This window comes from Mixophyes fleayi, chromosome 3 (genome assembly GCF_038048845.1).
Source record: "Mixophyes fleayi isolate aMixFle1 chromosome 3, aMixFle1.hap1, whole genome shotgun sequence".
Taxonomy (NCBI): domain Eukaryota; kingdom Metazoa; phylum Chordata; class Amphibia; order Anura; family Limnodynastidae; genus Mixophyes; species Mixophyes fleayi.
This window is the reverse complement of record NC_134404.1, coordinates 278,190,263-278,203,723: the sequence shown is the minus strand read 5'-3', so window position 1 is coordinate 278,203,723 and position 13,461 is coordinate 278,190,263. Positions and strand designations below refer to the sequence as shown.

Below are 13,461 nucleotides of genomic sequence, written 5' to 3'. Positions count from 1 at the left end.
TACTAAAACAACAAAAACAGACATGATCATCATTATTTTTAAGATTGTAGGTATGCATTCAACTTTTAAAGACAGATTTCATTTTACATGAAACATCTGTGCAAGACCAGAAAGATGGACGAAAAATAAGGGACAGGGTGATTTGGGACCCAAAGAATAGGTTAGGGATTATAGATACGTATAGTTAACACAAATATTCTGTATTTTATCTGCATCAATGTATAATTAAAAGAGACATAAATAATCCCCCCTCCCCCAAGAACAGTTTCAGGGGTCAAACTTTATTTGTATCACCATCCATAATAATATTTTAATATTTACTCATTCAGAGGAGTCAGCATTGAATTATACTGGTCATATAATGAGTTTTCATTCACCTTGGTGTATATAATCATAGTACAATTACTTGACATGATTTTTGTTTTTAATTGATTATATCAGCTTAATTCTTATTATAAAACATAATTTTTCACTCATTTGTAGGAATACATCTTTTACTACCTGAAAGGAGATGTGTGTTAAATTCTTAACTCATAAATAAAAGAAGAGAAAATGCTACTCGTCCTTATTAATTTGTCTACTGTATTCTGGTGCTAAAACATTCAACTTAACTGTGTTCCAGAATATATCAAGAACAATCCAGAATATTAGATGGCGTTAGGAACTTAAGACCCCGAAGCTTGATAAATTGCCATGTTTCGCCATCTCCATAGTGTTTCTTTAGTGTTTTTAGTGATATATCCTGTTAACACTGTTGTTAAATTGGATCGATTCTTAAAGTTGCCTTAATCCTGCAGTAACTACTACTTAAGGCTATGAAACGTTTGATAAATAGGCCCATGTATGTTATTTATTTCCACCAGAAGGCAATGAATAGCAATAATTAACAGATTATATTTTCATATGATAATATATAAGTTGTATCACAGCAGATTTAACCTTGTTTTGTCTTTTATAATATATTTTCTGTTGTTGGTAAAAAAAAAAAAAGAAAAATGTTTCTATACACATTTCTTTGTAAATGTGTAAGTAAAGTAACTTAAAACAAACTCATTTTTCATAAAATGGATATACAACTGTTAGAAAATAATGTGATTCATTAGTTTAATATAGTTGTTATTTTGATGTTTGTAAAGAGCATGTAAAGCAGGCCTGTCCAACCTGCGGCCCTCCAGATGTTGTGAAACTACAAGCCCCAGCATGCTTTGCCGGTAGACAACCAGTTGATAGCTGGAAGGGCCCATCTGTGTTTGAGAGGTCCTAGGCCAAAAAAGGTGGTAAGTTGGATAGTTCATTGGGTACTGGACCCACTTATGTGAACATCAGGTCTTGAAGGAGGGTCATTAACCTGGGAGGCCGTTAGCCTTGAAGGGGTCAGGGAGCATTTCAGATGATATCGTACTGCAGAGATAAATTGTGAGACCACTCGTGTTACGCGCGTGGGTAGTGGGATGAGGAGCTGAATTTGGGGTGGCTGAGATTTTGCCATTCAGGTGTGGTGATGTGAAGCCATGTGTTAGGCCTCAAGGCAAAACCAATAGATTACAACCTGTTGCGGTTATTCAAATACGGATCAAACAAGGTGTGGCAGAGGCAGAAGAGTTATTGCAACATGATTTTGTTGATAACAGTATAAAAACCTTAATTACCCTGGAACGGGCGCTATGATGAGCTCTGCTCAGTACAGCAATTAGTCCACACCCCATTAAATCCACAATGCTCTCATTACCTCCATGGCCAAGTCAAGAAAGAGGTGTTTCCTTAACTCAGCAAACAGTGACTGATAGCTTGAAGAAATGCACTATGTAGCATGGTGGTTTCATATAGAGAGGTAGGGTCAGTAATACAAATGACTGTTCTCAGCTTTCTTTTACTTGTATTCAGACCCATTAGGATACTGTCCGAAAGATGTTGAATTATTTTCAGATGTCTCTAATGAAAATGTAATACTTTACTTTTAAACAGAGCTGCAGTGGAATGTCAGGTTAAGATTGAACAATGCTGCTTGTTCACTCCCAATGCCTGTATGAAAAAAGAACGAATTGATTTGGAGTGCAACAGACAAGCTTTATAACCTACTTAAGCATAAATAAATAAATTTGAGCTCCATCATCCCCTTTAATAAAAAGAATCTCAATTTTCAGATGAGCTTATTGCCGGTTATTACCACAACATCGGAGCCATGAGTCTCTGTGCACATTCTGGAGACACTTTACACCGAATTGAATACTATCCTAAGAGGTGAATTCAACTGTAAAGAAATCTGCGCAAGGTGGTTCTGGAACGGCTGCAAGACACCTCACGTAGATTTGTTTTCTATAGTAGTAATGGTAAAAATGCAAGGCCAAGATGTTCTGAGGAACATCACGGCCAACTGAATCTGTCTCTAAGAATATGTTTGTTATTTTTAGTTTCCTGAACAATATTACAGTAATACAATAGTTATCTTAGGGCCTCAGAGAAGCTCATAGGAGTAAACACTGTTTTTCAACCTCAAAGTAGCAAAAGATAAAAATAAAAAATAGTTTATTACCAACTGGAGGATATAAATTAAAAACGATTAACCTGAATGTTAAACTAAGTCTGTGAACATGCCATTGACTCCATTCCTTTGTGAAGTTAAAATGTTTTATTCTATGTATAAAGATCTTGATTATTTATATTGACTTTTCACTCTGGAATAGCAGAGAGCAGGAGTATTAAAGCTATCCCAGGCATGAGAGTGATCTATAAACAAAGCCGGATTTAGATCGCATAGGGACTTCAGTGACATATTGATGTAGGCTTCTTTACCCCTACATTTGAAAAAAACAAAACAAACAGATAAAATATAAAAATGGGTTATGGTAATCTGGGCCCTTAGTCTAGGTAGGAGCCAAGGTTGCCTAATGGATAATCTGGCGGTGTCTATAAATGTTGGTGAATTCACATATGGACATGAACGAACACACAAGCATCCCCCCCCCCCCCCCCCCCCCCTCGGCAATCTAAATATCTGTGATTCATGGGGATGGGCATTTTCTATTAATGCTAAATGTGAAGGAAATGCTCCATCACAGTTTTAAACAGAGCCGCAGTGGTCATTCAGAGTACTATTAAATGCTGTTCTTCATATATGAAAAAAGTACTTACTTTCATTTAAGATAACAGCACATTCGGTGCATAAAGGAAACCATTATACGCTAACCCCCTCTTACAGCTTTGTCGGTCTGTTATTATTCAGCAATATTTTTTCTTATTAATGGTTTTTGTCTTCAATTGTAAAGCACTATGGATTATGCTGGCGCTATATCAATAAATGCTAATAATAATCCCTTCCATGTACAGATCTGTTATTAGTTGTTTTTTTTTTAAATACTAATACATTAAAATCTTCACATTTCAATTTATATTGTTTGGGGGGGAATTCAATTGGCCGCGTTAGTGCCGGAAGTAACGCGTCCTGTGATCTATTACAGTTATTTTAACGTAGATTTCTGCTTGCGGAAAGCAGAAATCAGCGTTACACATTACCATACCAATGGTAATAGTGCGCAGGCCGCATTACTTTCAGCAATAACGCGGCCAATTGAATTCCCCCTTAAAATGCAGCATTCACTGCATGCAGTGATTTCACAGCTGAAGGGCTCTTTCTGTGACAGAAAAACAAAAACAAAACAAAAAACAATTTTACTATTCAATGTAATGTCACACTGCTGCAGCTTACACTACCTTCAGAACCCTACGGTTCTCTGGGAGGAAAGCTGCTGTGTTTTAACTGGTTAAAAATTGACAAGTTACAATTTCTCCCCTGTTACATATTTTGGATGATAAAAGATAATTGATAGGCTTCTGTGGCTCCATGTTATTAGCATTCACAAACCTACAAATTGTCTTACCCTGTGACATAAAAGGGACATTTTAAGCTTTCTCAGCCATCAGCAGATTCTTTCAGTGGATCCGAGCCAATTACTTGATGCACTCATGTAAAACTAATCCCAAATAAGTGCCTTATAAATAATAAAATTGTAGCCATTCCAGGGTGTCCAAAACCATTACATATAGGTCAAACACATGACTCTGAAGCAGATTACAGATCTGTAGCATACTAGTAAGAATAAGAGTCAGGAAACCGCAGGGCTCTTATAAAGAAAACATTTATTATACAGTATGTTTTGTTGGAGAGCACAAGTCAAATCTCCCTCAGTATTGATTACGCAGCTGATTACTGGTTTCTTGCATCTCAGAGATAAGACTGTCCATTTCTTTAACGTCATCGGCCAATTCAGCAGACACCTCTCCACTTGCCACAGCTGTAAAAAGTTGCTGCGAAAATAAAAAATAAAAAGCAATAAATAAACTCAGCATTAACAAGAGAAATCTAAACATTTAAACAAAAATCTTAAATGGAACCAGATGAAAATGTTTATCATCATGTGTTTAATACAATGTTAATCAGCATTAAGAACACCATTTTGTGTTTTATACTTTATTGGTGCCTCTCAATAATACACAGATGAAGCAATTTTTCAGTCAAGGGACAGACAGGAAAGGATATGTTTTTGCAATCAGTGATTCAAGATTTCCTCATATCAACTGGTTGATAACTAAAGACTGCTCTTAATTTTCACAGCTCTCAGGGAATATGAGCTTATTGGAGTCAAATCAAGTGCAATGCTAGAGAATGATCCGATGTCAGCAGGTGTGTGGTAAATCAGTATGCTCAGCAATCCAGTTGGCATATCACTGCTGTTGGCCTGTGTGTATCCATCAGCCGAATGGCAGACTTGGACCGTGCATGGTACAGTGTCAAACTCCTCTGGCTGTCGAGGCCTTTAAACTGTGTTATTCTATAAAAGAATCTCTTATAGAAAAACACAGTACCCCCCACTAACAGGTTCTCTGCATTCCAACTGTTCAACAGAAGTGTGTCCATTGGGGCTGGCGAAAGGAAAGGCATCCTTTGATGGAGTTCTGCAGTGGTATGATAATAGCCACAATTTTTGGAAAGCAGGTGGCTACTATTATTCAGCCGCTAAACTCCGTCAGAGGAGTACTGCAGTCTCCCTGCACCCCTTTCCAGTCTATAAATCAGAATACGGACATTGTAAGCTACGTTGCTGAACAGCTAAAAATTGAGAAGGGTTAAAAAGATACTGAGTGTCATCTACAGGGCTTCACAATTTACCTTACATAGCTGCAGGAATTTGGACTTGCATACTAAGATCCTGTAGACTTTAAGCTCCCATGAGAAGGCCCCTCACTACCCTTCGTCAATCTCGTATGTACTTGTTCTGATTTGTATTTGCTTTGGTTGTGTGGTGCCTTACAAATAAATGATGATCATAATGATAATGATAAGAAGGCTGATAAATATTTAAGAAGGAAGTAATGGCATTATCTGACATAACACATATTGTGCATTACTGAGCTGAATAATATACTGTACATGAACTGCTGGAGTGGTTATTCTTAACTAAATATGTGCATCTTCTCCTTCATTATCTGAAGCAGGTGCCATTACAGAGCAATGTGCTTTTCCAACAGAAAGGACAGAGTGACAGACAGCGTGATAGACTTATTTTGCAATAGATAGTGGATAGGTAGATGCAAACACAGGGTCAGTGCCCACAATGTCACTGCAGCTGAAATGACTGGCTCCTCCTCCTCATTCTTTTGAACTGTATGAGATCCATTTAGGACAATGTGCTAAAGATGTGGGAGGAGCTTCAGCTTGCTACCAAATCCTCAAGCTGCTGTCATGTGAGAGGATTGTCACCTATACGGGGAGTATGTTGTAGAGAGAAACAATGTGAATTCTACAATATTTGACTCATGAGCTTTATAAACAGACTTTGTAAAAACAGAAACTAAGTAAACTCCTGCAATAAGAATATTTTTTATATATATATTAATACTTACAATTGACAAATACAAAGGGATATTGGAAAAAATAGTGTTAGAGTGTTGTTAATACAATCTTACTTTGACGCATATCAGTTACTAGTAGATGGCCCATATTCACTGTGTGAAACATAATGATAGGTTCCCCACACATTTCGAGTGACCAGCCTGACCCTAAATTTAAGGATGTGATTAACTACTATGGAATTTTATCTCACAAAGTTAACTTTAAGAGGTTGCAAAGTGTCACTTATATTATGTCTATTTATGTGGGAAAAAAGAAAGATGACCATCCATTGTGATGAGGAAGATTAAAGTCTTTACAGTGGTTTTATTTTAGATGAAAACAAAATCATTCAGGAAGGGACGTCTGGCTCTACATTGCCTGGCTGCTGTGGATGTTTTCTTTTTGACTTCCTCTTGTCAAATAGAACAACTAGGACAGCTTAGCAGCACAAACATAAACTGGCCTTGATAATATAGCACTTAGGTCACTTGTTGAATTATGAATTATCTCTAGCAGAATAAAGTTGAAACAGTATGGTATGAATGCCAATGCAAACTCCTGGTGTAATGGGCTCCTGGAACTCTTAGTAAGAATAATGTAACTACATACATCTTTTATAATTGTATATATTGTGTATATATATATATATATATATATATATATATATATATACACACACACACACACACACACACACACACACACAGACACACACTTACTGTAAGTAACGTTTGTATAGATGGTGAGATCTATCCCCTATAATTAGTGAGCACTGATGTTTTTATTTAGAGAATCATCTATAATAAACAGATAAAGGGGGGACGGATAAATCTGTGGCTGGTGTGTATAGGGATGGGGCGTGGTAGAGTAGATATTATATTTATAATGATAGGGCAGGTAGTCAGGGGCTTGTTGGGGGCTGGGAGTCCCCCAACAAGCCCCTGACCACCTGCCATGGAACAGGTGGCAAAATCTATGGAACCCAAACCTGGGTGAACAGATCTGGTTTATCATGTAGACAGTGAGAGATTTTTTCCATGCGTGCAACATACCATATACGATTCTTACGTAAAGCAACAGGGGATGTTCACCCTGTTTACAACAAGCTGCTATTACAAACTTTGCTGCAGCCAGGATCTGAGAGGCAAGTTTTACAGAATGAGAGGATTAGTCTGTGGAAGTATAAGGTAGGTGGAAGATCCAAGGAGTTGGTGCTTCTAGTAGCGAATTCATGAGATTGTGAACCTTGCTCCAGAAGACAGGTCCACCACGTCTGATATAAAGTACCCCGGTGCCTGCAAATCCTCCTTGGGAGGGGGATTAGGATATTGTTCCCAGTCCTGCTCATGGTTGCCTTGAAAATTCGGTGCGAATATCACATAAGATGCTATAAAAGAGAAATCATACCTCTATGTAAGGGAGATTGGAGGCATGTTTCAAATTGGGATGGAGCTTGAAAAATCTCAGAAATTAAATTTTAGTTGCATTTGTCTAGGGCCTGAGCACCTTATTACAATGTTCACAGCAGCAGGAGATGAGTGTGCAGATTACTGTCTACTTAAGTGATTATGTTAGTGACACAGGGCTGCATGGGACTGATCTGCAGGAATGTTAGTTTTCCTGCAATATATCTGCTGCACAGAACATATCAAGTCACTAATGAGTCCTGTAAATGTATCAATCCTTCTTAATGCATATTAAATGCCGTATTCCACAATAATTATATTTTACAAAGGATTGTAACATCTCCTTGTGGATAGATTTTGAATTTCTAAAACGGTACTTTACACCACTCACTGCATAATAGCACACTCACTTAAAAAGGGTTCAGAGAATGGCGACAAAATTGATAAAGGGTATGGAGTCATTAGGTTATGAGGAAAGGTTAGCCAGTTTAGGCATGTTTACTTTAGAAAAGAGGCGTCTAAGGGGAGATATGATTACTATGTACAAATACATTAGGGGTCAATACAGAGAGCTTTCATGGGAACTTTTTACCCCAAGGACCGTACACAGGACACGTGGTCATCCCCTAAGGTTAGAGGAGAGGAAATTTCACAACCAGCAAAGGAAGGGGTTCTTTACAGTAAGGGCAGTCAAGATATGGAATTCATTGCCAGGGAAGGTTGTGATGGCAGATTCAATAGTTATGTTTAAGAAAGGCTTAAACAAATTTTTAGCGGAAAGGTGTATCCAGGGATAAGACCGTTAATTAAAATGAAGGATAGTAGTGGATATAGGGTAAAAATAGGACTGCAATATTGAGTCTGGGGGGATTTTCACAATTGAAACAGATTGGCGGTTGCTTACTCTGGATTAATTTCAAATATAAGTGCAGGATCGCAGGAGATCCAAAATAGGTTGAACTTGATGGACTGGTGTCTTTTTTCAACCTCATCAACTATGCTACTTATCACAAGGTGAGTTGTCTGCATGAAACTGCATTATAATTTATTATAATAAATCCATGACAAATCAGCTTCTCTACAATGCTACCCTTGTTACTACAAGTTTTTGGCCTGCATTTTAAACTGTATTAAAGGGGGTTCAATGTAGCACTAAAATTCAATTTATATAAACCTTTCAAAAATGTGACAAAGCAAGTCAAATGCTAACTTATATATGTGGCATGGTAAATTAGCATTACTAATTTATTTTCTCTCTAAACTGTTAATGATCAGACAAGCTCCATTTCTTTTGAAAGACTTTTAAATTCTTGTTAAACCACTTCTTCAAAAGAACTTAAATTACATTTGGATGCAAACCTGTCATTCTGATAACGGATTCTAACAGTGAAATTCCTAAAATCAAAACATATACTATAATATAAAATTCTTTCTGGGAAAGTGTGTATGGACCATACTGGCTCCCAGCTTTCAAGCTCATAATTAGGAAGCAACTGAAAATGGTAAGTATAATGGAATGTCCTGTTGTTTCATTATAATTAAACCAAAGGGATGGGAGCTAGGTTGATGCCCAGTGTAGACTAAGATCATTGAGCGCAATCGCTTTGAGAGATTAAATTTGTGTGCAATTGCAACCAAGTATGCTTAATGCAATGTGTGCTAGAACACGTCTATGGAGTTAATCTGATTTTAACAAATCATGTTAACTCAGCTATTATGTTATGTATATATGCATAGCCTGCTGGTTGTATCATGCCAGAAAATGCGTAATGATATGTCATTTATAGTCTTATGTTGCACTTTGAATACAAATATAAAACAAAACCATCAGTTTATTAATTGAAGTGTTCCTCACATCTAGTTTATTTTTGCCTCAGTTGATTCATACTCCCTAATGAAAAGCTCTCAAACCAAGTGATATCATGCTGTGTGGATAGGCAGATAGATGAGGTAGGTGTTTCTTGCCTCTGACAAGGTGTTTTTTTTAAAGTGAGTCAGTTGAGGAAGCCAATTCTAAGCTAATATTTCTCAAGAATATATTAGTCAGACATGTCAGTAATGTCACTGATTTCTAACCAATTGATAGACTACATATGTGCAGTTCACTAAATGGATGTCTCCAATGTCTGTAGATAACAGGTTCACTTTAATAGGATAGGTCCTGTAAGTAAGCAATCGTAACATACAGACATGTAAACATAGTACACTCTTTCAAAAATGTGTTTTATTACATATCAGGACGTGATTAGCAATAATTCAGTCATCATCAGTGGTCGAAGTGGAAATTTAGAAGAGACAGTTTGGATATTTAGTGTAAATAAAGTGACGTTATGTAAAATGTAAATAGTAGAAAAAGCGGCGGGATGGCATACTGCTATATACCAGTCCACTTCAACCATTGGCCATCATAATAACCCATAAAAGACTTAACTGTATAGTTACAGATTCAACAAATAAACCAATATGAGAGGTCATAAGACGACATGTGTGAAATGTATTTAATGTGTGTCATGCAGACTTATTTATTGTCCTCTGAATGAGACAGCAGCCATTGATCTGGTGATTGTTGCGACTGGATTGAGGCATAGTGAATATAAATAGATATGCATGACATGACTATCCCTAATATGGGTGTTATGTCGGAACTCATACTAAGCTTAGGTTTAGTGCTTCTTCCTATGTTTCTTTATTGTGTACATAGGGACTACAGACAGAGGGGCTGAGCACAATTGATGATCAAAACAGCTACAAGACTAGTGGGCTGTAAATCACTCTCCAATACTTGTATGTGGCTTTCCGCGTTGTTTAAAGCCTGCAAAGTGTTCAATATATGACATCATTTTTTAATAGGATTGACTTCTGAGCAAGTATTTGTAACATACATTTGCCCTATCCCAAGTTCAACATCTTCTCTCTATATAGTTGACACAACAGGGTATTTTAAAATGTAGAATTAAGAAGATTTCTTTCAAATCATTTCCCCCTCACCTCCACTGTTTCCCTGGATGACCTATATAAATGTGTCATATTATCTAGATCCTATATTTAATCACAGAAGCCGAGTTGGACAGCGTAACTCTCTTTACTTTGCCAGCCCAATCCTCTACAGAAAGCCCTGACTGTACTTCTGATATGTGTGATCAGAAGTATTTGGAAAAAGCTGTGACATGTTCTGTGAGCACTTAGTGAACATATTTCAAAACTGAAGCACTAGAATAAGGCACTTAAGGTTGTCAGGGTTTAGCAACCATTTAATTAAATCAGATGCTACCAGATACTACTCTAATCATTGGGTGTTAATGTAGATAAATATGTATTCAAATGGATGAATCACCTGGTAGGATAATACAATTTTATAGACAGATTCAATGCAAATTGTTTTTACAACTCAAATGATGCTCTATTACTAACCTTTGCTTTAGATGACAGGCCACGTAGATTAAGACGAGCTGATGACAACATCTGCACAGCTTCCTGCGGATTAGTCTTAGTTTTGCTGCATTTAATTGCCACTGAAAAGTATAAAAAATATAAGCTTAAGTCTTGAGTATTCTGGTTGTTTAGACTCCCCAACCATTGCGTATTTAAAGAGGAAATATCATGAAATGCAAATATGTTGTGCACCTTTTACAAACTGAATTCTCTAAGTGGTCTCTAATTGGTCTGCAGTAAAACATTTTCAACAGATACAGGCTCTCCTTCCATCCGAAACATTCTACATGGTTTAAGTTCATGATCCCATTGTATTGCATATTTATCATCTAGATTTATTAAATGCATCAATTAAGGCTGCTGCCGTCTGCCCAGCTTTCCACCAGTATTGTCTGGTTTCTGGAGCAATATTCAGGCATCGGTAGTAAACTCACAATTGCAATAATCCGTTGACAGTGTGTGCATGTATGAGACAGTTACTGGGTGCCCACTCAATTAAATTGCTACCACAACTGGAGTAAGCTGGACAGAGGAACCTTGGCTAAAACGTAGTACTCTTGCTTCTGAAGCATATTTTTTGTAAGGTGCCGCAAACCTCTGCTGCACTGGACAGTAAGTATAATAAATCAAACATAAAACAGATTAAGTACATAGAAAGTTAAAAAAAAAGTGACAGATTAGACAGGGCCCTGCTCATAAAAACTTCATACTGTAGCTCTCTATAGATGATCTCCCAAGGTCAATGAGCAATGTGTGGTGGCTTAAGTCACCCAGTAAAACACATACAATATGTCATACCTCCCAATCTTTTAAAAAACAAACCAGGAAACCATAAGTCCCTCCCACAATTTGATCAAACCATATCCAGATCCAAACAACCACAATCTCACAAAGTCATTTCCCGTTCTGAACTCAAAAAAAAATAAAAATCAGTCTCGCCAAAATAGTAGCTGTTGGGATATATGCATAAGACCATTTGAAGGACAAATCCACTTCAGATAAAGTTATTTAAATATAAACTATCCACCCCCATAACAGCATATTAGTTTTATATTATACTGCACTTAAGCGCTGAGAAATCCCTGGACCAAAACCAGACTATACAAAAGTGGACCTAATGTGCAGAGCTTGCCGCAACTTACAAACCATTCAGTAATAAGATGTAGGCAATATATTATTTACATTATTTCATCTATATATAACGGTCGTTTAATTTCGTGGTCTTAATTGTAATAGAAATTTGGAATATTGCAGACATTTCAAAATAATCCATTTCAAAGAGGACAATGCCAGTTGTACAGTGATGAGAATATGTGTGGTGCTATAGGATATTAATAATCTGTGTATGTTGCAATTGTATACCAAAATGCTACTAGAATTAGAAGACTTGGGTCCACTCCTGTGGGTAATTAAAATGGACAGATATGACTATTCTGTGCCCAATCTGAACAACTGAATTACAGTAGGCCTAGTTAGTGTTGTCAGCTGATGATGACCACAATCTGCTTGTGAATGTGTTCATCAGTCTCAATTTTCAGGCATACCTTTTCATCAATATTACTATTGGGCTTGCTCGGTATAAATCAGCCAATTGGCCTTGAAACCTTCATGAATGTGGCTATCTTAAGACCCCAAAGCTGCTTTAGGTCTTTTTTTTACATTTTGAGACAACTCAACCTTTCTATTATCATTTCTATACAAATGGTAATTTTTCTCTTCTGTCTTATGACATATTTGCAGAATTTGCATTTTTTATGTTGCACAAGTATTAAAAAGCCAATATTAAACTCCATTATTCAGAAAACAGGCTTTTAATATTACATACTGACAGCATACATCTTATAATAAAAGCAGCACCAACAGGGTTTCTCTCTTGGGTTTAGTTACTCTACTACATAGACAGGCAAAATCATTCTAATGCCTTGCTCCAAAACTAACAGAAGCATATGAAAGCTTAGCAGAGCCGTTGCAAAATAAGCCAGAAACATTTTTTCTTTAACAAATAAACACAACAAATGCACTCAAATTAAAGTCTCTTGATGAATCCCTGTTAAAGGTTTTTGCTTCCTACAGATAGAACTGTAAATGAGTCTGCAAACCTACTCTGTAAGAACACATCATGTACTAAAACACATATATGTATTTATAATTACACATATCTACAAAACACGTGTTGAAAAGCCTTAATACATTAGAGTAGAATATATAAATAAACAAATATATAAATAAACAAACAAATAAATTACAGTAGAGTGCTGAGGAGAATGCCGATACATGAATCATGTACATTGTGATGACACATTTAGTGTATGCATACATGAAGCACTGAGGTTACATGTTTATAATGAAGGAAATAATTAGCCATTGCCTATTCTGTTGATGATAGGTTTCAGAAACATAGGTCAAGTGAAATATGTCACGGACGTCTGTAGCAAGAGCTGGGCATATTTCTGATGTGGCTGACACAGTGAACTGAGGGCAGGAAGTAACTGTAAGACACAAACTAATTACAGGATGCCTGGTAGCAGTTTTAATGAATCAATTAAGCAAGAAAAATGTGGAGGGAGAAAAATCCATAACGGAAACCTAGAGCTTTCTCTTTGAAAACCACATTAAAGGGACTCTAACACTTAAAACTAACAGAAATTACTTCCATTCAAAATGCACCACTTTATTTTATGACATTTTTTCTCCCTCCCATCTGAATAGCAGAAGTATGAGGACTTCTATATT

At 36.7% G+C, this 13,461-nt stretch overlaps 1 protein-coding gene across 1 annotated transcript in view; it reads right to left on the bottom strand.

The window, feature by feature from the left end:
- Positions 1-4,120: 4,120 nt before the first annotated feature.
- TTC27 (tetratricopeptide repeat domain 27) overlaps positions 4,121-13,461 on the bottom strand; it is a 293,427-nt gene continuing 284,086 nt past the window's right edge. The window contains exons 20-21 of the mRNA XM_075203668.1: positions 10,708-10,808; positions 4,121-4,305 (exon numbers count right to left, since the gene is read on the bottom strand). Of these exons, the coding sequence (XP_075059769.1) occupies positions 4,183-4,305; positions 10,708-10,808 (224 nt within the window). The 3' untranslated portion in view covers positions 4,121-4,182. The remainder of the gene's footprint in view (positions 4,306-10,707; positions 10,809-13,461) is intronic.